The 23,004-nt window shown below is 38.0% G+C and overlaps 1 protein-coding gene across 3 annotated transcripts in view; it reads right to left on the bottom strand.

Annotated features, from left to right (window-relative positions):
• Positions 1-3,142: 3,142 nt before the first annotated feature.
• The window catches only part of DCLK1 (doublecortin like kinase 1), a 229,717-nt gene continuing 209,855 nt past the window's right edge, over positions 3,143-23,004 (bottom strand). Inside the window, exons 17-18 of one of the 3 annotated variants that reach the window (XM_085216016.1) lie at positions 18,851-18,924; positions 3,143-9,635 (exon numbers count right to left, since the gene is read on the bottom strand). In XM_085216016.1, coding sequence (XP_085072142.1) covers positions 9,578-9,635; positions 18,851-18,924 — 132 coding nt within the window. In that variant the 3' untranslated portion in view covers positions 3,143-9,577. Of the gene's footprint in view, positions 9,647-18,850; positions 18,925-23,004 lie in introns of all 3 variants that reach the window. The other 2 variants (XM_085216017.1, XM_085216015.1) reach the window with 2 other exon arrangements.

Genomic DNA, 23,004 nt, shown 5'->3' with positions numbered 1-23,004 from the left:
AACCCTTGCCCTCATTTCACCATGCTAAAACGTTGCGCTGCTGGGAAGAGGCAGGACATACTCTTTGGGTATATAAAGCCCAAAAGGGAAATTGCACTACTGCTTGCCTATGACCCTGTTGTCAGTTTGTGATCCTGATGAACATGCGCATCCATCTTCTAGGGCAACTGACTAGTCCCCAGTTTTGCAGTCATCTCTTCCTTCAAGAACCAGCTGCTTAATATTAACCATTGACTTGTAAATGAGAGGAGGATAAAATACATGCTTTTATCAAGAGAGACAAAATAGCTCTTTTTCTGTCTTTCAACAAAAAATATCAGAGAGCCCTGGTGAGGTTTCATATTACTCAGACTTATATTTGTAGCTTTTACAGTCCAGCACTTGCTGATAATGTACGAAGTATGAAATTAAATCAATTGTCAGACCAAATGAAAAAGTACAGTATGCAATACATTATCCTCTGTTGTTTTTTTGTTTGTTTGTTTGTTTTTAATTGTATTTCTTCATTCACCTGCTAATTCCCCAAATCCAGCCACTTACAATGAATCTTCCAGTCAGTAGTGGGATTTAGCAGGGTTCCACTGTAAAACACATTTCACTTGAGAACTGGAAACATATAGGGTTGAAGGGCACCAGATACAAAAGCTGTCAGTCCACAACTATATTTGATTTCCATATGCTTACCCAAGCTCACCTCCTGTGCTGGGAAATTAAATACACAATGTGCTAATTTTTTGAATAGTTGCTTTTTTCTCTTTCTCTTTTTCTTTCTCTTTTTCTTTTTCTTTTTCTTTTTCTTCTTTTTCTTCTTCTTTTTCTTTTTCTTTTTCTTTTTCTTTTTCTTTTTCTTTTTCTTTTTCTTTTTCTTTTTCTTTTTCTTTTTCTTTTTCTTCTTTTCCTTTTTCTTTTTCCCCCTTTCCTTTTCCTTTTCCTTTTTGTTTTTTTTTTCCTTTTCCTCTTTTTTTTTTTTTTTTTTTTTTAAATCATGCTTATCAAGGCTCACATGGCTGCAGAAGTTTATGTGGGATCACTGGGATGTGGCCACATGATTAATTTTTTAAAGCCCATGCACAACCCCTGAGGAATGCAGCTGGACGTAAGTCCTGAGCGGCTTGATTGTGATGACTGAATTGAAACACATTGTGATGCTTCTCTGCTCAAGAAACATGAGCTCATTAGAAGTTGAGACTATAGCTGAAGTATTAAGTGATTTGTCATTTTCTGGTTTTTATTACCATTTTAGAGCAAATATTTTACATAAAATTAAGCACCCTCGTAAAAACTCAGCACATAAGTTAAGGTGATAATGTCAGATCCCATTCCTGCTCATTTGCATGTATTAGCATAAATGGCAGGACTTGAAAAATGCCCTTTGGTTTCCCCCTTGAATTTTGCAGCAATACGTATCTTTTAGAAAACACATAATTAGTATACTGGAAAACTAAAGATTCATCTATGTCACTCACACACTTCACACTTCAATTCATAAATCCCTTATTTTTCCATAGAAATGGATTTTTTTTCTAAATCAAAATCACTCCGAAACTTGTTCAAAAGCACAAGTTCTGTAGATAGCTTTTTAGCATGCATGCGAAAAGTGCTATTTAATTTCACACTCAACTAATCCTTTAACAATTTTCTTTCAGGCAGAATATAAGAGGTTGTTATTAATTCCTTAATAAAATAAAAAATAAGTTATATCTGATACATCTTTAACCTTGGACCAACTTGAGTAATTTTTTTCCCCTCAGATTAGACAGAGAAGATCAGCACAAATAGCAAGTCATAAATTGGCCTCTGGGAATTACCTGGGAGTCCCCCTCTTCCTTTCTCTCTTGCAATGCCTCCCCTGAACCACCTCTGTTTTTAACATCAGTTTGATTCCTCCCATCCCTGAACCACGAGTGACAGAAGTTGTCAAGGTCTGATGATCCCCACCTTAAGTTTTAACTCCCAATTATGCTGAAGTAATTTAACAAAGAGTTTCATGAAGACTACACCAAGCTGAGATACCCATTTGTCAGGAGTTCAGTCTGTATCTTAAAGGCTTATTTGCTTTTTCTGGATTTGCTGAAGAGAAAAAAAATCTATCACTCCCCTTTCTAAGATGCAGCACCAGCAATTCCATTTTACATTCAATCAGTTTCATCTATATCTTCTAAACCATCCTCTTTCTCATTTGTCATAGAATCATCATAGAACTGCTTGTGTTGGAAGGGACATTCCTATCAAATCTCAGAATCTCACTATATCACAGACACTCAGACTCAATAGCTGTCGGCATCCTGCTCAAAAAAATAAAATAAAAAATGTAGAAGTGCTGTTTTTCAAAGAGGACTTCATATAGGGCAGTTGTCTTGTTAGCAGATGCTGAAGATGAACATTGCTGACTCTTAATGGGGAGATACCCAGGTAAAAAGAATTCATTACCTCTGAATGGCAGTGGTGGTAGCAGTAGCAGTAACAAATGTATCAGTAACTTCAGATCATCTTGAGAGTAGCTCTGGACAAGTAAGCTCGGCTTCTTTTTTACCGCCACTCTTTTTTCTCCAGGTACTTGTAATTAATATTGTATGAATAACTCTCATCACTAGCTTTACCTACAACCTGTTAGGAATGTAGAAGTACAATGTTTCTTCTGGGTTTCTGAGTCCAAGCTCTTCCTACAACAGGAAACACACTCTAAGTTATATCAGAAACACCTCAAGAAGAAAGTTTCTCATACACAGACCAAGTTCCACTTGAAAATTAATTGGTGTTTCCTGACTCCAACACTCCTATCAAAAAAAAAAAAAAAAATGCTCAAAAATCTGTTTGATCAGTTAATCAGAAGCCATCTTCCAAATGCCAGTCTAAATTCATCATGGCTCATTTTTATCCACGTTTTTTCCCCCAGCCCAGTCATTTAGCACAAGCAATAATTTTATCCATCCTGACATTCACTTGTGTCGTGACAGAATGTGCAGGAGTGTTGGAGATGTGGGTAGATCATTTTGTATGTCCCTGGTACCTGAGCAGGTGAATATCAAAAAAATGGCCAAATCCTGACAGCCCCTCCGGGTCGGTCACTAGGAAGGGTTAGGAAGGCATCCCTTTCCCTTACAGCCACAGAAATCTGCAGGTAATACAAAGCGCAGCCTCATTATGGCAACTCCATTTTTATTGAAGGTGTTTGGCATGGGCTATCCAGGTATATATGCAGACAAGTATAAAATCCATAGACATCACTTTTTGAAAGCTGTTATTTCCAAAAAGGAACCGTTAGGGGAGAAGCATGCTGTGGAATCTGTATTAAAAATAATAACAATAATAATTTACAGTTGCTTTTTGAACACCTAACTTCCCCAGCAGCCCCTATGCAACAAAACTTCAAACAGCCACACACGGTCTCATTTAGTGAATCTACAAGGAAGAGGTCTGCATTATGTTTGCTAAAAGAACTAGGATTTCAATTCCAGCTGCTGCTGGGTGTTCTTGATTTGTATATTAATTATGCCTGTTTGTAGCTGTAAATTTGCTTCAGATTAGCAGCCCATTGGCTCTGTGCAGGGATTCATTATACTAAGTGGCTCTTTGCACTTTCCTAGTTTTCAAATGGTTCCAAATGCTTTCCAAAATGCTTTTAATACCTTTCTCATTCAGTGAGAGTTTTCAATCCTTATTCAGACAATTATTGGTTTTTTTTTTTCCCATAAGAGAAAACACGCTCCTTTGGCTCTTCTCTCCAGACACTTCTAGCTGGTGGCACACCAGCTTTGTCCATGGTCCTGCTCTCAAGCACAGGTGCTTCCTCTCCCAAGGTTGCAGAGAAATGCAGTTTATTCACTTTTGCTATACAGAATGCCTTATACCAAGTGCTTCAGGAATTACACAAGTGCTCTGTGGGATGCATATACGGTCCCACTACCCTGCTGACTTTACATGCTTGTCACGTTGGTATAAAACCGTCCCACATGTGGAACATTTTTGCTCTTGATAACCGAGTTTTCTCCCCGCATTTCAAAATGCCCAAAAGTTCTGAGCTGTCAGCTTTGTAGTTAAGGCCTGCAAGATATGCTTGGAAATGAACCACGTTTGTAATCGGCTGCATAAATCGGCCTTTGTTTAAGGCGCTCCGACTGGTGTCTGCGTGGGAATGTTTGTGTACAGTTAGGATATAAATGTCAATGGGGTCAAGCCGATTTCCCTCATATTTTAGGAAAAGAACCACTCTGAGCTGAAAAATTGTATGCCAAGTTTCTGCCTGAAGCCAATTTTTACGATCAAATTAAAAACCTTTGAGAATAAGAGGTTATAATGGAAATACTAACACAGCCTTAGCCGTGGCAGCACTGGCAGGCATTGCAACAATATCAGGAAAGCTCTCTCTGCCCACAGTCTAAACTAAATAAAAAAGATGCCATTTTCTAACATACACCCCAGGCTAGCAAATAACAATGATTTAATGTACTTGCCCTGTGGTAATATAGTACTGCTGCAAACCTCTAAGCCAATTTTTCTTTTCTTTCTTTTTTTTTTTTTTTTATTCTTTTTAAACATATATGCCCCATAGGGAAAGGATTGTAATTTAGCTCTTATTTGTGGATATATTGCTTTCATTTCAACAATTCTTGAAAGCCTTCCTGCTGTCACACAGTGCTGTATGCAAGCATCCAACTGAATAAAGACCCACCAGGCTTTTTCAGGAGTTTATTCACAGGTTTGGCCCTGCTTATTGTAGTATGCACCACATTTAAATTAGATGAGGGCTACTGTAAAGCGATAACATTGTAAATGACTGGAATCTCACTTTCCCCTCTAACAGTCTGAAGCAAATAAATGTATTGGTTGTTCATTAACAAGTAAACAGTTTTTGCTACAATGTCAAGGAAAAAGAATGTGTTCATTAATATGAACGATCTTCATCTACAAAGATGATTTACACAATGCATGTCATGAGATAGGTTTTCCCCTAACTAGTACACTACCAAACGGAAAAGCTGATTCTTAGGACTTCCTTGAAATTACAATATTGTTTGTTTACCAATAAGAACGACAGTCTCAGTCACCTATGCCACCATTGTAAGCTCTATAGTAAGTACTTAAAAAAAGAGAGATTTCCGGAATCACTTGTGGAATTAATAAAATTGATAACTACAGACTTACACTGCATCAATGATACATATTATTCCTGTGATAAGTTAAGCTAAAAATAAGATTAATTTGGTTATAGAAATTCCTTAAACGACAACACTGAAATTATTTCAAACTTGAAAATTTTCAAGAATTTTCTGAAAAAATCAGCAAACACTGGCTAAAAAAGCAAAGCAGTTTGGATACACCAATGTAATCAGCATGCCTTGTGCTTTTCTGTTAACCCTCTGAGTATAGGTGTAGTATTCTGGATTTTTTGTACATTAATGCTATGAAAATTAAAACTGACAGAAATATTAATTTATGCGTTGCGACTGAATGAATCACGTTCTAAATCTATTTGAGCTAGCCACTTCACCTAGTAAGAGATTCATCCATCCTAGAATTGTAACTGTACACTAGAGAAGCCAGTCTCCAGCAACTATAAGGGAAGCGGAGATAATTGCCTTAGATTAGATACGTAACTCTTAGATGGATGCATCTAGATGAGATGAAACCCATCTCAGGACCATTTAACTGTGCTATCACCTATCACCTACCCGTCACTACATTTTCACAACAAAGTTTGCTTACTACATGCAAGCTCACTAGAATATTGCACTCAGGTTGGAGATCATGTTATCCCCACTTACAGTTAATTGAGAGGAATTAAGCTGGAAGTGACCCTGTTCTATTCTGTTAATACTAAGATCAGCCCAACAGGCACCTCGGGAGACCAGATATTAGATGACTTGAATTGCTCTGTGGAAGTGCTTCTCTCTTTCTCCTTGGTGATAGATGGGGCCTACCATGATGGCCATCCGTCTCAGCTAACTACATTGGCTTGACAGGAGGAAAGTGGCCTTGTATTCATAGTAAGCACTTAAAAAATTATTTTTAGCAATACGTTACAGTGATTCAAAAGGAAAATGAAGAAAGAGGTCAGGAAGACCAGTATGTATTACAGTAAAATGAATGTGGTGTGCTATGTGCTCTCTCAGATCATCACATTAGAAATAGTCTGTTGTCTTTGATTCCTTTTTTTAAATGGTGTTTCAAGTATTTTGGGGGGCACGTAGTCTGTTCTTACTTGCTCCCAGGAACTCGGACATTAGAAAAGAAATGGGGCGGATGCTAACGTGCAAGCCTGAAAAATTATTTCCACAAAACTAAACACATATATACATGTATATGGTTATTTTAAACATAACCACGTTTAACATTTTTAAAATATATGAATATATTCAAAACCACCAAGGAAACTCCTTTTAAAAGTTTTCAGATTCAGATACCTTGAAACCTACAAAGAGGCTATCAGCAATTTGAAACTCAATATGTTACAGACCTAAAAATAACTTAAATGTTTTTATAGTTATGTTCATAAAACATAAGCCAAAGATCAGAAACACGTAAGATGCTGGGGATGAGTAGTGATTTCAGGATGTAGGATTATTTTCACGTACAATTTAAGTAGTGCAAGATGGTATAAGATGAAGGAGCCAAACATCTTATTTTAATGATAAACTGTATTCCAAAGCAAGGCAAAGGTGATAGGAAACTCCCAGGTGGGTTTTGAGTAATATTTTTCATGCTTAAGTTGAAATGTATATATATATTTTTTCTTCTGACCTCCCTCTCTAATTAAGAAGAATGGCCATTGGCCTTTGCTTTAAGGCTGCCAAATTTTCCCAACAGTCAAAAAGCATGTGGTATTAATGGACACTTTCTTGTTACCAAGTGTATGTCTTGCATTTGCATGGTTGAGTTGCATCTATTCTAAAGGGATGCTGTACTACAATGTGGGAAGGGCAAAACATACGCCAGATCCTAACCTGCTATAACTTGATGTAGGTAAGTAAGTGGCACAAGAGAGAATTTATTTTGGCTGAGCGTTTGTTGCCATGAACAAAAAATATCTGCCCTACCCAAATGTTATTAAAATACAGCCATTGACATCACAGTGACAGTGATGACAGTGTGTTCTGTCTAGCAAAGGACTTCGCAGGGACTCTAGGATTGGATAGGCATGGTCAAGGATGAATCCTTCCCCATATGCAGCCTTCCCAAGTCCTAAAACTTGAGGACTTTCACATGGAAGTTCCTTTATCCTTTCAATTCCTGCCTCTGTGGAATTCTCCTACAAGACACCTACTTGATTCACTTAGGTTAATAACTTGGGTTCCAATTAGAGTGACTGAGGCCATGCATACACACAGGACTTCTGCATACGGATGTATATTCAGAGATCAGGCTCCTAAAGTGAAATTTGTTCTATTAAACTTAATAATCTTAAGTTTGGTGTCTGATGTGAGCTCCTACCAGTGGTTCCTTCTCCAGTCAAAGAAGTGAGATCAATAGGTGTATCAAAACATGAGCCCTTCCTAAAATGTGTGCCACAACAGATGAGATGAATCAAACCTGAAAATGCCCATTTCTGTACCAAGAAAGTCTGGAGATCTAACTTAGACTACATGTCTCACTTCTAGTTTAACACTGGCTCAAGTTAATTGCTGTGTATGAAATATTTGTACCATTTGTGTGAAAATTCACAAGATGAAATTCCTATATTCAAAATCTTCAAACCTTTTAATATATAAATCTTTTATGACTGAAACAATGAAGGATGCATTTTAAAAGATGGGGAAACAAAACAATTCCAGTGTTTCTTAAAATGTGGTTCATCTGATACTTCCATCTAGAAACGCAGTAGAGCATTAAGAGCATTACACCAAATCCAACAATGTGCAGGTACACATTCAGTGCCACAACTGCTTGTAGTGATAGCTCGGTGGGCAAACACAACTCAGAACAGAAACTGCACTGTGGGCAACTTGCCCTGTTCCTCCAAACTTTATTTATACTTCCCAGCAAGATCAGCAAAGTCTGCACATCTTTTTGGGCAGCATACTGATATTTCCATTTGTATGATACTAAATACAAAGAGACAATGAAAGAGAGAAAAAAGAGGGGGGAAGACAGAGAAAACCACATTTTTATGACTTTTTAAAAACACCATGACAAAATTTTAGATTTAGATGGGAATGCATCAAATATTGTTGATTTTATATGGATAAAAAGTGAAAGTATAACTTTAATAATGTTAACTTTCATTTTAGAATAGGATTCTGGAAGCTGCATTTTCTATTCTAGTGAAATTTTGAGTGAATTTATAATCACTTTTTTTTCTTTCAAATTACAACATTTGAAGCAAAAGTCTGCAAAGTATAATATCTCTGTGGAAGCCAACTTTACAATAATGGTTAAAGAAAATGCTGCAATGCTTGTTGAGGTTTTAACAAACCAAAAATATGTATATTCTATGTAAATGCCCATTTTATTGAATATTACAAATAGAAATGGTGAGTTATTTTTAGTTTCTCCACTCTAAGACAAAAACTTTCACTAATACAGGTTAGGCTTTACATATATATTAAATGACTTTATTTTCCCCAATTCAGAAATACTCTAGCTGTTTTAAGGGTAATTCTCAATTTCAATATTTAAATTTCACCACAGTATTAGCTGTGGCTATCTACGGAATAACCAGGTCATGCTGAATGGAAGGATGTCTGTACATTTTTGAAACAGGACCTTCTCAACTACATCATTACATACTTTACATGACAGAACTTGTTCTCAGGCCACTTCCCAAGACTCAGCATTGTCATTGGCAAAAACGATAGGGAAGCAACCCTCCGTGGCCATCATCATGTCATCTGCTGTAAACTCTAAGGCTGCCCTAAACTTAATTTCCCATTGATCCCGCATAATATCCTCCAACAACAGTCATTTTCTATGGAAGCATAATGCAAGTTTAGAATGAGCTGCTGTGGAAGATACTGTTTGTTTCACTATATTTTTGTTTTTAAAGCCCATATTTGTAGCTCCTAAGCGATAGTGTGTTTGGTACTATTTTGGCCCAAAGCTAGCAAGGAACTTTAGGGTACTATAAAAGGTATGTGCGTATAAAAGCAAAAAAGCCAGAATAAAGCCCTAATGTGGGCTGTCAAGATTTAAGTTGATTCTTTACTCAGAGGGTTAACATGTGCTAAAATTACATACTGCAGTTCCTAACTTCACTGATGAAAACATTCACTGCTTCTATCTTGAAATAAAAAAAGCAAAATAGCCTTAACCCTTTGAGGATAATATTAGCAGCAAGTTACAATCTAAACAGAGAACAAGTATTTCAATTAATTAGGAAACAATTCTTACAAAGGTTCTGTAAGCACCTTTTTATATTCCACTATCTCAGCGGTTAGTGCTGGACAGATTGGATGTGATCACCTCACACGGGTCTGAAGGATTTTCAGGGTCTCAAAGGGTTAAAGCCAAGACTTTTGAGTAAAAGTGTTTTATTAAAAGGGTGAGTTAGGTGAGCGAACAGTCTCGGATGAACTTGGTGAATAATCTTCCGATTCGGAGTTGAGTTCAGGTGGAGCCTGCTGTGCCTTGTAACGTCCCCTCACATCCTGGTTGCGTCTTCGTCGGAAAACCTGCCTCTCCTTATCAAGAGCGGTGGTCTGGCAGGGGCATAAAATGAGAATAAATGAAATTAGGCTGTGTGTGAAATGCAAAGCTAATGAAAACCATGAGTTTTTATGTGGCCCGCAAATACCAGGGATAATAAGTGTTCAGACCAAATTAAACCTGTTTTGTTTCAGTCAAGTCTGAAAGGTTTAGCCCACAACATGGCTAAATGCTTTAAAAAGTGCATTTCCCAAACCTTAAGAGGTAGTCTGACATCATCAAGCAGATACAGTACCATATATATGGATGCCATATGTTCTACTTCTGGATGCTATTAATTTCATATTTTAGTAGATTCAAGTTTCAAGCCAAATACCAACTGACCTTCCCCCCACCCTTCTCTAAGCATAAATCTGTTTCTATAGGTGAGGCAGAGATGTATGTTTGTCTTTGATTTGACCTAATGAAGGTTGATACACACTCACCCATGTTCAAGTCAGTGCAATTGGCTATCAGAGATGGATTGGGATGAAGTTGTCAGACAAGAGAGGAAAAACAAACACTGAGGGGAGCTAGCCCAGCTCTTTCACACCTCCTCATGCTACTCAATGGATGTTCTTAGGAAGAACGCTGAAGAGCTCTGATGGAAGAATCCATTTAGCCTGTCTATCCTGCCTCCTCCTGTTAACAAGGATCTATCAAATTAAATAGTCATCAGATTTTATCAAGAATCCAGATATGAATGGGAAGATCCAGAAAATGAGGAGGCAGAATGTTTATTTGATGGACTCTAATTTTTGGATTAGTTTCTGCCACTGTTGAGAGTTGATTCTTAATAAGATGCTGTAACTTCAAACCACATCCCTTCTGCTTTGTCTGTCACATTCACAAGGTGAAGCTGCAACCCAGTAAGAGCAGTCCAAGCCTAGCCAATGATTTCAAGCTAGGGGTTTTTTTTTTTCTGTTTTCCTGAAGTCACTAAAAATACAAGTTCAACAGGATGGCCTTGATTCAGCAAGAGCATTTTGACACATAGTTAACTGCTTTCTGAGGCAGGACTATCTTCTTGAAACATGGCCCATGTTTTTGGGGAAAAAGGTAAAAAAGGGAAAAGGCAGATGAGATTACCCACAAAACACAAATGGTCATTTGGTAATTACACTGGAGGAAAGGATGATGTTGAGAATTGAATAGGTTTAACTCCTTGTAAATTCTCTTCCCTAGCATGAAAATTTCAGTCTAAAAGAATGTAACCAAAAGGTTATTCTGCTTTGAAGGATTTATTGTTTTCTCTTGAGATATACATGACTGATTTCTCTAGAAAATGTACCAGTTATACTTTGGGCCTCATCGGAGAGCAGAGATGCATTTCTAGCCAATATACTCTTGAAATCAAAATGAAAAAGAAATCCATCATACAGGTGCAGAATAGCATTATAGCCATCCATGCTCTAAAATAATGCAATCAGCATTCAATAATGATGTAATAGAGACAGAAAGATGGACGAGAATACAGAACTACTAGAGCAAATGGATTTAGTTAGGCTAAATTGCTAAACTATTTCTGAATCCAGAACTTAGACAGCACTACTTTAGGGGGGTAAAATAATTACCTTCCATAAGTTCATCGCTCTATTTTAAATAATTGCTAAAAAATGTAACACTTACAATCTGCTGAAAATTTCTTTGTTTACTGCTAATCTTTTGGATAAGAGCACTCATTAGTATTTTCAATGCCTTTAATGTTTCTCTGCCTTGAACCAATTCAGTTTTTGATTATTTTTTAATGTGAAACAGAAGAATACCTAGATCATTTACACACAGTGAATATACCACATACTGTGTGAAAATTGAAAAGAATGGCATATATTACCATTCTATAAAATACAGATTTCCATTTAAAAGATTTTTTTATGCTTACAGGAAATAAGCATTTATTTAAAGTTTAAGCCACATCACATCATGCTGCAGTAACTCTCCTCCAAGAAGGTTAAACATTTCTGGTCAAATAAATAAAAAATAGTTGTATTAAATTCAAAATTTAATTTTAAAGTCTGCTATAGGAAAATGGTAAATGTATATGTAAAAAGTGAAAGTATTTAAAATTAGAAGTAATTAGAACTAATTAAAATTAGAATAAAGTTACAGATAAGTGAATACTCTTGAACAAAAGGTTCTTTTTAAAGTTTAGCCTAGGATGTTTGTTTTTTTTTTTAAAGGACACAATGATTAAACTGCAAAACTAGTTAAACAATTAAATACCAAGACATTATTTTAAGGATGTCTTCAAAAGTAAAATCCAAGATGCTGCTTTTCTGCTATCGTTAAGGAAGCTTTGGAAACTATTTGTCTAAATATATGTAAAGGCACTTCTTTCCTCAATAACCAAAAGCAAGCAAAAATCCCTAATCGTTCCATCTAATCCAGCACCTATATGCTACAGTTTGTAGCACCAGCATTTCTGACTGCTTAACTCTTTAAAAACTCCCTGTGATATTTTTGAGACTACGTATGTCTTCACATTTTTACCAGAAGTCTCACCCTGAATGGGTTCTGACTGGCCTTTATCCAGAAGGCCATCCATGCCTGCAGACTCCATGGCATTACGTGTTCCCGCTCCTGGAATGCGAGACATTCAGAGCCTTTCTCACCCAACAAGCTTATCAAATAAAGATGTGTGAGGTCACCGAGCCAAAGAAGGGACTATTGATCTGGTGAAAGCAAAACTACATAGACCATTTTCTAACATTTAGGATTTCACATGTCAGAACCACAGAACGGGTCAGTTCTGGACATGCACAGAGCAGCCACAGTTCCCTCTGGACTTGCAAGATAGGGTTTGTTCCACCCAACGTTATGGAGACGTTTTGCACTTCTGGCATTTCTTATACTGCCATACAGTATAGCATTCGGCATTTGGCACGAAGGTGGTTTTTCATCTAATGATGTCAGTTAGTTTTTGCCTCTGAAAATTTTAAGATATGAACGATCAATGCATTGCAATGCAGGGAAGATACAATATACACTGGCTTACTGACTGCATGTGTTTTATAGTGCAGCTCTCACCTCCTGTACCCTCTTGTCCATGTGGCACATTCAAAAAATCAGCATTTTCACTATTATTGCTATTTTTGTAACAAAGACCTCTTATATGTATTGTCTTGATTTAAATGATTTATTATTTCATGTACTATTCACTATTGGATGGCTCGCCAGGGCATGAATTGCTCCATTACGGATTTTCAGGGCATTTCTTCTTTAAGCTCCTCTTTCAATAAATAATAAGAGGATCTGAAGTGCACTTACGCTTCACAGGGCTGCAAAGCCCAGATTTTCATTATCACATTTTGACATTTTTTCTCCCAGCTTGAGGTGAGAGAGTGAGAACTTTGAGCACTATATGATAGTAATGGCAACTAAAATGTTAGTGTAGTGTTCTTATTTGAGCTATGCAGCTGTCCTCTTACAATCCATATGAGGAAATGTAGAGCTTCTTATCCAGGAGCAGATAAGTGGATTGCCTTTAATAGTTTGGTGCTGATGGGTCTGAAGCACTTCATTAAGCACTAATGTATTTTGCATCAACATTTAGTAATCCTGACACCCAGCACCAAATGGTTAACAAGCTATTTTCCTTTTTTTTTTTTTTTTTTTGGAAATGCATTTAATTTGAAGTAAAATGGTGTTATTTTAAAATCATTGCTTCTCTCATCTAAATACTGAGGGACAGCTAGTGCTTTTCCAGGATTTTACCATTGGGAGCATCTTTTTCCTGACCTCTAACTCAAGGTGTTGCAAGACTCGCGAGCCATGCAAATTCTTTTCTTCTTGGAAAAGGTTGAAGTCCGTGTTTATGGACAGACATTCAAAAACGACATCTGCTTTGATATACGTGTGGGATTTGCAGAGGAAGGCACCTTATTTTAGCTGTGGGATGATATTTTCTGTCAGATCAGTAATTACTGAAGTAACTGCTCTTTATGGACGCAAGCAGTGATTGTTTTTCTTCTCACTTGTCTTAATTTACTGCTGGCCACCAAATATAGATATACATCCATTTCATTAATAAAAGAACATTATTGTTGCATTTTGCCTCTTAGCCCATACATTATTCATAAAGGCTAGGAGACGGAACTGGGGATGCAGCTGTTCATGCATTAATCTGAGAACCATTCCCTTCACTTGCTTTCATTCTGCACGAACATACTTGCAATTTGTCTGCAATTTTTGTGATGCTTTGTTAACAACTGAAATTAAATGGACATATGTATTGCAACATTGGTCTTTATCTTCCAGTGCATTCTTCTGTACACACGTAGGTGTATGCATATATTTAAACATTCATGCCTGGACAATTCTACCCTATTTCCTTAAGCTTTTGGCTAGTGACCTCAATATACTGGGATATGTAACGGCAGATTTCCCTGCTGTAAAAATGACCATTAAGTGATAGCAGCAACTTTTACAATGCAAGGGCACAAGGCCACACCAGGCAGCCTTTCAGTATGCCTTTTTTATATTGTTTTCCATTGGCTTCTTGGTTTTTTATATATATATATATTTATATACATATATATATACATCCATACATGTATGATAGATTCATGATTCCAGACACTTCTTGGAGAGTGCTTCAAACTTCGCAATGCACCTCAGTCCAGGAGTGAAAGACACATTTATTTGTAGCCCCTCAGGCACAAGCCATAACTAAGTCAAGTTACATGGTGATTTGGAGACGTGCAAATGACCACATCGAGGGGACAAATCCGTCGAGTGGATTTGAACTTAAACCTCCAAATGTAAAAGGCCAGTGCTTCAGTGCACCATGTAACCTCTGGCATGGAATTTTGCTTACATGAAAAGAAAAAAGAAAGAAAACCAAATCAATTTGATGTATGCTTCTTACTGTAGTGGTGAGTGAATACCATGATAAGTATCCCACACGTATAACTGCTGAATTCATATTGCTATATTTAAGTTCATGTTTACTCTTTGACATTCCCCCTTTTTGGAGACACAGTTCTTCAGCTGGTTTCAATTACACGTGGAAGAGACCTAGGGCCAAGTTGTTTGCATGGGTGAATTTTATTTCTGGTTTGTAAATCAGTTGTGGTTTTCTTAGTCACAGATCAGGAGAAGAGCTTTTAAAGGAGTTTAGATGTTTGTCTGTTTTCACTAGTATTAAGTTTACAGAGGGTTTTACTGCATTAAAAATGGCACTTCAGAGACAGCAAGCCTAATTCCAACTACTCTGCCCACTGTCAAGACACTTGCTTTTAACTTTTGACTTGAAAGTGTATTGTATCCACTTGAGACAGGTGTAAGTAACTTGACAGATGCAAAGTACTGGGAATTAGGAACCAAGCACAGACTGGAATGAGGGATTTTCAAACGAGCTATTCAGATACTTTTTCAAATGGGACAGTGAGAACTGTATTTTAAAAATCCAGTATTTTATGAATTCACATCTACAGGATTGATGGCATCGTTACACATAGAATGTAACCGGTCTCCTTGCTACTGTCATTACACAGATAAAATAATTAATGACTTTCCCATATATTTCTGGAGTTTTATTTTGCTCTCTTAGGTTTTATATAGTATATGTGGATATATTAAAAATAATATATATAAATCTTTTATATACTAACATTTTATACTAATATTTTATATTAGGTACACCCGCACAGGTGTTCCCTTGATATTTGCAAGCAGTCCAGACAAGGCAGAAAATTTAGGTCATTTTGTCAATAACAGATTAAAACATTAAGATTCCGACATAAACCTGAACTGATAAGGAAATTCAGGCAGGGTGAAAGAAAATGTTGGTGAGTTATGCAAAGTATGGCCTTCAAAATGCTGCCACTGGGAGGAACTGGTAAGGCAGCTGAAGAAGGCTGTTCAGGACGCTGCAAGACCTGGGGCTAAGGGGAAGTAAGGCTTGAAATACTTTCACCTTTAACATTCTAGTTTAGACACAAAAAAGCCAAAAAGTCTGAGCTACATGAAGTGTTAAAAGCTTCTGTTAAGTAGATTTTAAAGAAAAGTTCCTTGTAAGAAAGTAAATCTAGTTATTTCAAAAAGGACATTCAGGTGCCATACTTTCCATGTGGATTTTTTGTAGTCACTGTTGCTAAGTTCTAACAGAAGGAAAATTATCAAAGTTAAATGCATGGCTTGTAATCCTTTTACAGAGTGATCTATTAGCAAATGGGTGGACTTGAAAGGAAAAAAAGAAAACCCAAACATAATTCCTCTGCTCAGAGATGAGAAAGGGGTAATAAATACCTGCTGTCTTTGACTTTATATTGGTAATTTGGGGTGAATGAAGACAGGAATGCACCACCGGCATTAGCCCCCCACCCCAAAGCTGCCTTTCCTGGCTATCAAGAAGAAACACCTCAACCTATTCTACCATATTTGAGTCTGAATGATTTTACTGATTTGGTCCTTATATTTTTTGTGTTCCTTGTATTGAAAGGTTTTCCAGGTGTATCTCATACTCGCTACAACTACTACTGGCCACAGTATTTGTTAAATTTTAGTACCTTCAGAAAGCCCCATCACTTAAAAACACTTGAACATTTTGTCTTCCTGACAGGGAATAAAACAGGATGTAAAATGAGCAGTTGGAATATTAAGATTTAGAGGCACTTTGAATAGGAAAAGTCTTTTAGGCTGAGAAAGGAAAAGGTTTTCTGGTTGACTGAAGGAGGAAATATAGTGCCTTTTAAAAAGATATTTTAGAAGACTTGCAAGGAACTAGGGATGATCAAAGGAGTGGGAAAGAAATGAATAGTTTAATACTAACAAAGGAAGAATTACATTTTCCTTGGACCTGCTTTCATTTTTCTCCACACTTGCGAATTCAGGTTAATTTTCATGGGCCTGTGACAAATTAACTGTTTTATAGATGGGAGTTGACGATCCTTTCATATGCTCTACATTTGTGCTCGCAGTTACCACTAAAAAGTAAACAATTGTTAAACCAAAATGGTTTTATTTATACTACAATGCTGGTCACTGCAGCGGTTGCTGGTTTCTTGGAGATGAAAAGGAACAGATACAGAACAGGGCTTGTTCCAAGCTACTCCTGTTGTAGCATTTCCTAATTACGCCTATGAGCCCCGCTCTCCCAATTTGGCTTTACACACTAGGTGCACTGTTTAGAAAGCACTAATTATAAACATTGTTGTTACTGCCCCCAGCTGGAAAACAGAGCAGTTTATGTATGAATAAGGGAGATTATCGCCCATCTGCTCCAGCCCATTATTCAGGGATATGTCATTTTGCATGCTGATGGCAGCCATTACTACTGCTTTAGTCAAATGGCTTTATATTTTTTTAATACATATATAAGCATTTATTTATTTACCACGTTGCAGAATTGGGCTCTTTTCCCTTTACCTCCCAAACATACATATGGTTTGTTTCAAAATCTGGGCCAAGCAGTTAAACTGAGTCAAGGCCAATCTGAGAAGAGACTTTCCCACTTCTGGTTCTCTGCTTCCCCTGAAAATGGATCTTTAAGAAGTTTTTTCTTTCTTTTTCTTTTTCTTTTTTTTTTTTTTTTTTCCCCCTCTTCTTTTTTTGAGGGGTGTTAAAAGTAAAGCAGAAAAAAAGGAGTGTAAGCTGATCGTGGTAGCAGTTAACCTCTTGGAGGACAGATCAGTGATAAAGCTGCTGTGTTTTCCTCTGTTTTACAGAGGAGGCATTAAATCCGCAGCTGTCTGACAAAGTCCTGCTTGACACAGAATGCCATCCTTCCTTAGGAAGAGGAAACTACTCCCAATACTCTCACCAATACCTATCTAGAGAGAGGCACTCGGGATCCCCTTCTGCAGGGAAAACCCACACTTAGCAGCTGCTGTGCTGCTGCCTCCTCTGTCCGCTGCTACAGGACGAGAGGCTGCAAAGGGTGATGCCAAGGGACAAACAGACAAAGCATGGTTTGCTATTTATGTTTTGCAGGTTGCTGTAGGTTTACGACCATGAACACAAGTGCCATGGTCTAGAATTACAGGCACTGCTACACGCTTGGAGGGGAAGCATTTCTCAGTTCCTGCTAGCCTAAATTTAACTGATGGATAGGAACTACTTTTCCACTTCTTGGTCGAAAAGTAGAATTTTCTTTCTTTCCCCAGAACATCCATATCACAATCTCCTTAATCCTCAGTGTGTGCTCAGGGAACCGCTAGGTTGGAAGGAAACCGTGCTGCAGTCCAACCAACCCATGCAGGCAGTGAAATGATCCGAGGGCGGGATTCTGCCTCACTGGGAACGCGCGCAGCGACCGTCTCTGCTGTTTCTCAAATGTGGTTAATTCGCTGTTTTTTTTTCCCGAATACCTCACAGATGAGTCTTTAAAGGCAGCGTTAGAAAACACAAGAAACTTATAAAAATCTCGTTAGCTATCAAAACCCAGCTCTTGTGAGTAATAACGAGGAAAGAAGCCAGCGAATAACCACTGGATGGGAACGGCAGAGCTCTGATTGATGGAGGAGGTGTGGGCCTGGGGCGGGCTATGGGAACAGGACCCTCCTCACCCCGCTCCAGCACAGCCCCCCACCCCGAGCCCCCCGTCACCGTACGGGATAAGCCAGCTCACACAACCCTGGCACAGTTACACAATGAGGAAAAATATATTTGGAAGACTCATGCAATATTTTAAAAAAAACTGAAAGAAAAAGAAATAGGCATCGGAAAGGTTTTAAAAAACAAAATAGAAAGAATGCATCATTAGAAACACAAGCTTACCAGCACACACAATGCATTGTATTTCATTGAACTTGGGAGAGTTTCTAAGTGCTCTGCTCTGTAAATGCATTGTTCCATCTAAGGTAAGGATTGTGTTCGGTGGGTTTAAAATGACAGTATATAGCCCCACGTATCCGTGGGGGAGGAGGAGGATATATGCTGAGAGCCTGTTGCTGCTCCTGGTGCTTAGAAGTGGGGAAGCAGATGCAATAGGGGTGCACGCTTCAGCATATCGGGGTTTTCTATATACACTGTCCTTTTAACTAGGAGGGAATTGGTACTGAGCATGTGCAATGGAGAGAAAGCTGGCGATGTGGGTGTGAGGGATGGGTGAGGAGAGGGAATGAGGGGGTGTGGCATCTCAATCAGGATTCAAACGAAACCGATAAAGCAGCATATGGACCGGAGAACAAATCAAAAAGCATGTTTATCCACTGGAGGAACTGGTGAATGGAGACTGCCAGCACGTTGCCATGGAAACACTGACTGTGGGAGCTGCACCAGCGCATACCTTATCCAATACATTCCTGGTTGTTGGTAGTAGTCCAAAGACCCTGATCTCTTGATGGTAAACCCGTGGTCCAGCTGAGCAGAGAGAAATGGGGCAACTCAGTGGATCAGCATTAGGCTAAAGAACTCAGACTCCAGAGCAAGCGTCCCTGCTTAGTGTAACAGTTACTGCGTTCAGAAGACACTTAGCTAACATCCTACAGCTAGCACTAGAAACAGAAAGAAAAAAGTAAAGAAAGAAAAGGAAAAAACACTAACTCTAGAGCCTGTCCTCCTAAATCAGAAGCCAATTTATTCGGGCTAAAACGGAGTTTGCAAAATAGGTTACTTAATGCATAATGCACTCATGTAGAAGTCTGACCAATATCTCGTTACCTCCGAAGAAAGAAGTGCCCCTTTTAAGTTGCACATAACAGTAATGGAAAATTATCTTTCCCAATTAAATGCAGTGGCTTAATAATTTACAAAAATGCAGTGCAACCATCACAGGGAGCGGGCTAGACAGACTGCACCAGGCTTAAATTAGAGTGCTTCATAATCATGGAATGTGCAAAGATGAAAAGAATCAGGTTTTGATACCCCATCAATCACAGTAATTCATTTCTAAAAATGCGTTAACCTTGGAGAGGGCTCCTCGGAGCCATGAATAGCATTGTTTGTCATTCCAGCTTACACCTCATGCTCAAAAAGATAACAGTATGGAACTATGGTTCAAAATTGCACCAATTAAAGTCAAAATGGAAATGAACTTAATGTCGTGTCCAGAAAAGTGTGATTCTGATATTATTTTGGGAGTAGAGATCTCTGAAGTTTGGTTTATTGCTAGCAGAATAATGTGCAAGGGAACAAAGAAAAGAGGCTGTTTTCTCTGACCCTCCTGTGCTGCACAGCATACGGCCGAGGCATCATTTAGCCAAGTTAAACGGGATTTTAGGGGAAATGTCTTGAGAGAGACACTGCCCACTCTGAAACGGGGAGCTGCGATGCTTTTCATGTTTTGCCCTATAAAGAGAGAAGGTCATTTTGTGCTCCACTAAGAGCGTGGCATGTATTTCCACGCTGGTAACAGTTTCTGATTCTAAATTCAGGAAAGCAGTTTGACACATTTCTGGTTACCAACTCCTCAAAGGGTAGCAAGGAACTATTGGTAATTTTAAGTTTTTCTTGATGACTATACTGCGAGTGTAAAATTTGATAATTAACTCCTTTTTGTTAAAACAATGCCTATTTCATCTTATTTAGAATGAGTTAAAGGACGTTTCCTGTTTAAAAACATCAGAACCCTGTAGCTGTAGTTTATTTTCTGTCTGCTTACCTACGCTGGTCTGCTATTGCCATCTACTGGCTGCATGGCATACTGCCTACAGAATGCACAAAAGGGACTTGGCTTGAAAAGCAGATCAAAATGACCGCTCTAAAAATCCAATGGCTAAAAAGATAGACAAAACCGGGGGAATTAGCTGTCTGGGAAGAGCTTGAACAGTTAGTCAGTGTGGAAATTATTCCAGAAAAAAACCAAAACAGTGATACAGAACGAGCCCACAACAACACAAACAAAAGATAGGAAGTGACATTCAAGTCACAGGTTCATCTCTAAGCCAAGCAAAACTAACAGGCCGGACTTGGCTTCTCTTCCACATCAGCCAAGAAATCCCCCTGCAAAGAATGCCATCTGCAAGGTTTCATTTTGCTTGATGCTCAGCAGCAGGCACAGCACTGACCCACTGCTGCCCTTCCCTCGGAAGATGCAAGAGCCCTGGGTTGGCAGAGAGCTGCACTGACTTCCCCGACAGCTCTCTTCTGTCCTACTCCATTCCTGTGAGTCTCCAGATGGAATTTATTCCCATTGCCAAGACAGAGACCTCAAACAACCTTAACGTCACATTATCAGTATTTTTTTCCTCTGCCTTAACGATGGCCAAAATACAAGCACAGAAGTGACAACATACAGGCAAAGCTTTAACAGTTCAGACAGGAACACAAACTGAACGATGCTTAGTTAATATACAGAGTTAATGGCACACCTCTAGATTGCAGAAGTGCTCTTAAAAAATAATATTGGCTCTCTATTGCTTTAGACACCTCCAGTAAAACCGAGAGTGCCCAGACACAGGATGTTGCTTGGGAAATGTGGGATAACATCCCTGGTGAATTGAACAAACAACTCTATCCTCAATTTTCAAAAAGACTGTTTAGTAAAGGCCTATTTTTACATTTTTATCACAGTGTCTTTATAAACACCATCGTAGATCTACAAAAGACTATTCCTATTGGAAAGCTGTAGGAGAAACCTGATCCTGCAATCCTTTTGGCACACACTTAGTGGTAACGTGGTAGTTCTGACACAGACCAAAGGGGACCAAGCCTGGCAGCCTGCATTCCACACTGACCAGAACTTAATGCTTCAAGCAAGAATAGGGTAACTATAGTGATCTTTCTCCCATACACTCTCCCATCAGCAAGCAGTGGTTTTCAGGGACTTGTTAACTATATTGCTGTTCTGAAAGCTGGCTTTCCAATTAAAGTTTTGCTGGCAAAGCTATGTTGGTTTAAGGGATTTCTTTCCCCAACTGGCATAGTTATGCTGGCAGAACTTCTAATGATGCATTAATGTATGAACAGAAAAATCTTTTTGCCTGTGTAGTTAATTTTGTTTGAGAAATCATCTCCTGTTCCACCAGCAGAGGAACTTTGCTAGGCATGCACAGCATGTTCATCCTGGTAGCGTCCAACCTGACAAATCCTTTCAAATGGGGAAAAGCTTAAAGTCTGGACACGTGTGAGAAGTTGATGAGACTGCCCTGAGCAGACAGAGATAACTTTTACTGAGGATTACTACATCAACAGGGCAAACGTAAACCTCAGCAAAAGGAGGCCATACAACTTGGATGCTGCTGAAGTAGTAGCCAGAGTATACGTATGTAAAACACACATGGCTTCACTTTCTCTTCAACAAGCTGATCACGAACAGATCCTTATGAATATAATTTTCATATCAGAGCAATATGAATTTAGTTTTCATGTTCCGGTTTTAATTGGTGCATGTGATAAATACTGCTTGAGATCTCTGAGGTGTGTTACTTCTTAACACAAAGGAAAACAGGCATTATATGTAGCATTATATCAGTGTGAGGACAAATTAAGAGCTAAGTACCACAGATTAGCTATCTCTGTACACAAATAGAGGTATAAAACTCAAAATAATGCTAACACTTGTAACTATTAAGTAATCTATATAAATATATGCACATATTAACACATTTTCACAAACACACAGACACAGATGTGTTACATAATATATAGAATGCCTCTATATATTATATACACAAGCACTCTCTTGAAAAGTTACAATAAACATATAGGCAGGCACAATAAAACAATATTTTTGTAGAAAATATAGTTAGTGAAAGTTTTTAGAGCTGAACAGTATGTTGCAGCATCTGTATATATGCTTTGAAAATTCTAAATGTAGAGCAGGCTTAGTTAATAAGTTTCATGATATTTGAAATTTCACAGTTAAAAGGCAGATTCCCAAATGTAAAGCCCTAATGACATGCATGTCAAATGTGTATTACATACATTTTCAAACAACAGAAACAGCAATTAAAGGTTTTGTTGTTTTGCTTTTGACTAACTAATTGAATTAGCTTTGTAGAAAATAAATGTGATTTATTCTTATAATCATCTAGCTTTTCTTCACTAACGAAAGGTCTTCACTAAAAAGGTCTGCCCTTCCCCATCTCTTCCAAAATTTTAGAAATTAGTTGACACAACCTAATCAAACCACATTTTGTATTTGGTAAAAATACTCAAAATATTTCTGCTTTATAGGCAAAGCTGCAGGATTCATCGTGCTAGAGTATCATGTTCACTCATAGAGATGATGACTTAAAATAATTTGTTAAATTTCCAAACACTAAAAAAGAAATAAAAGCTATTAAAATATAAATTAGCAAACACTATTTTTCTGATTTATAATGTTTTGCAGTGGAAAGATTCACTACAGTGCGTTTTTCATTACTCAGCTATCAAACTGCTGTAAACAATTCCTTGGCAGAGCAATTGGGGCAAAGAAACAAAATAAAAGACGACTGTGGGGAAACTAAACAAATAAAGGAGGCGACGAATGGATGAGGACAGAGGCATCATTTCTTG

This window comes from Meleagris gallopavo, chromosome 1 (assembly GCF_905368555.1).
Source record: "Meleagris gallopavo chromosome 1, MGAL_WU_HG_1.1, whole genome shotgun sequence".
NCBI lineage: Eukaryota > Metazoa > Chordata > Aves > Galliformes > Phasianidae > Meleagris > Meleagris gallopavo.
The sequence above is the reverse complement of the archived record's forward strand: the minus strand, read 5'-3'. Positions and strand labels throughout refer to the sequence as shown.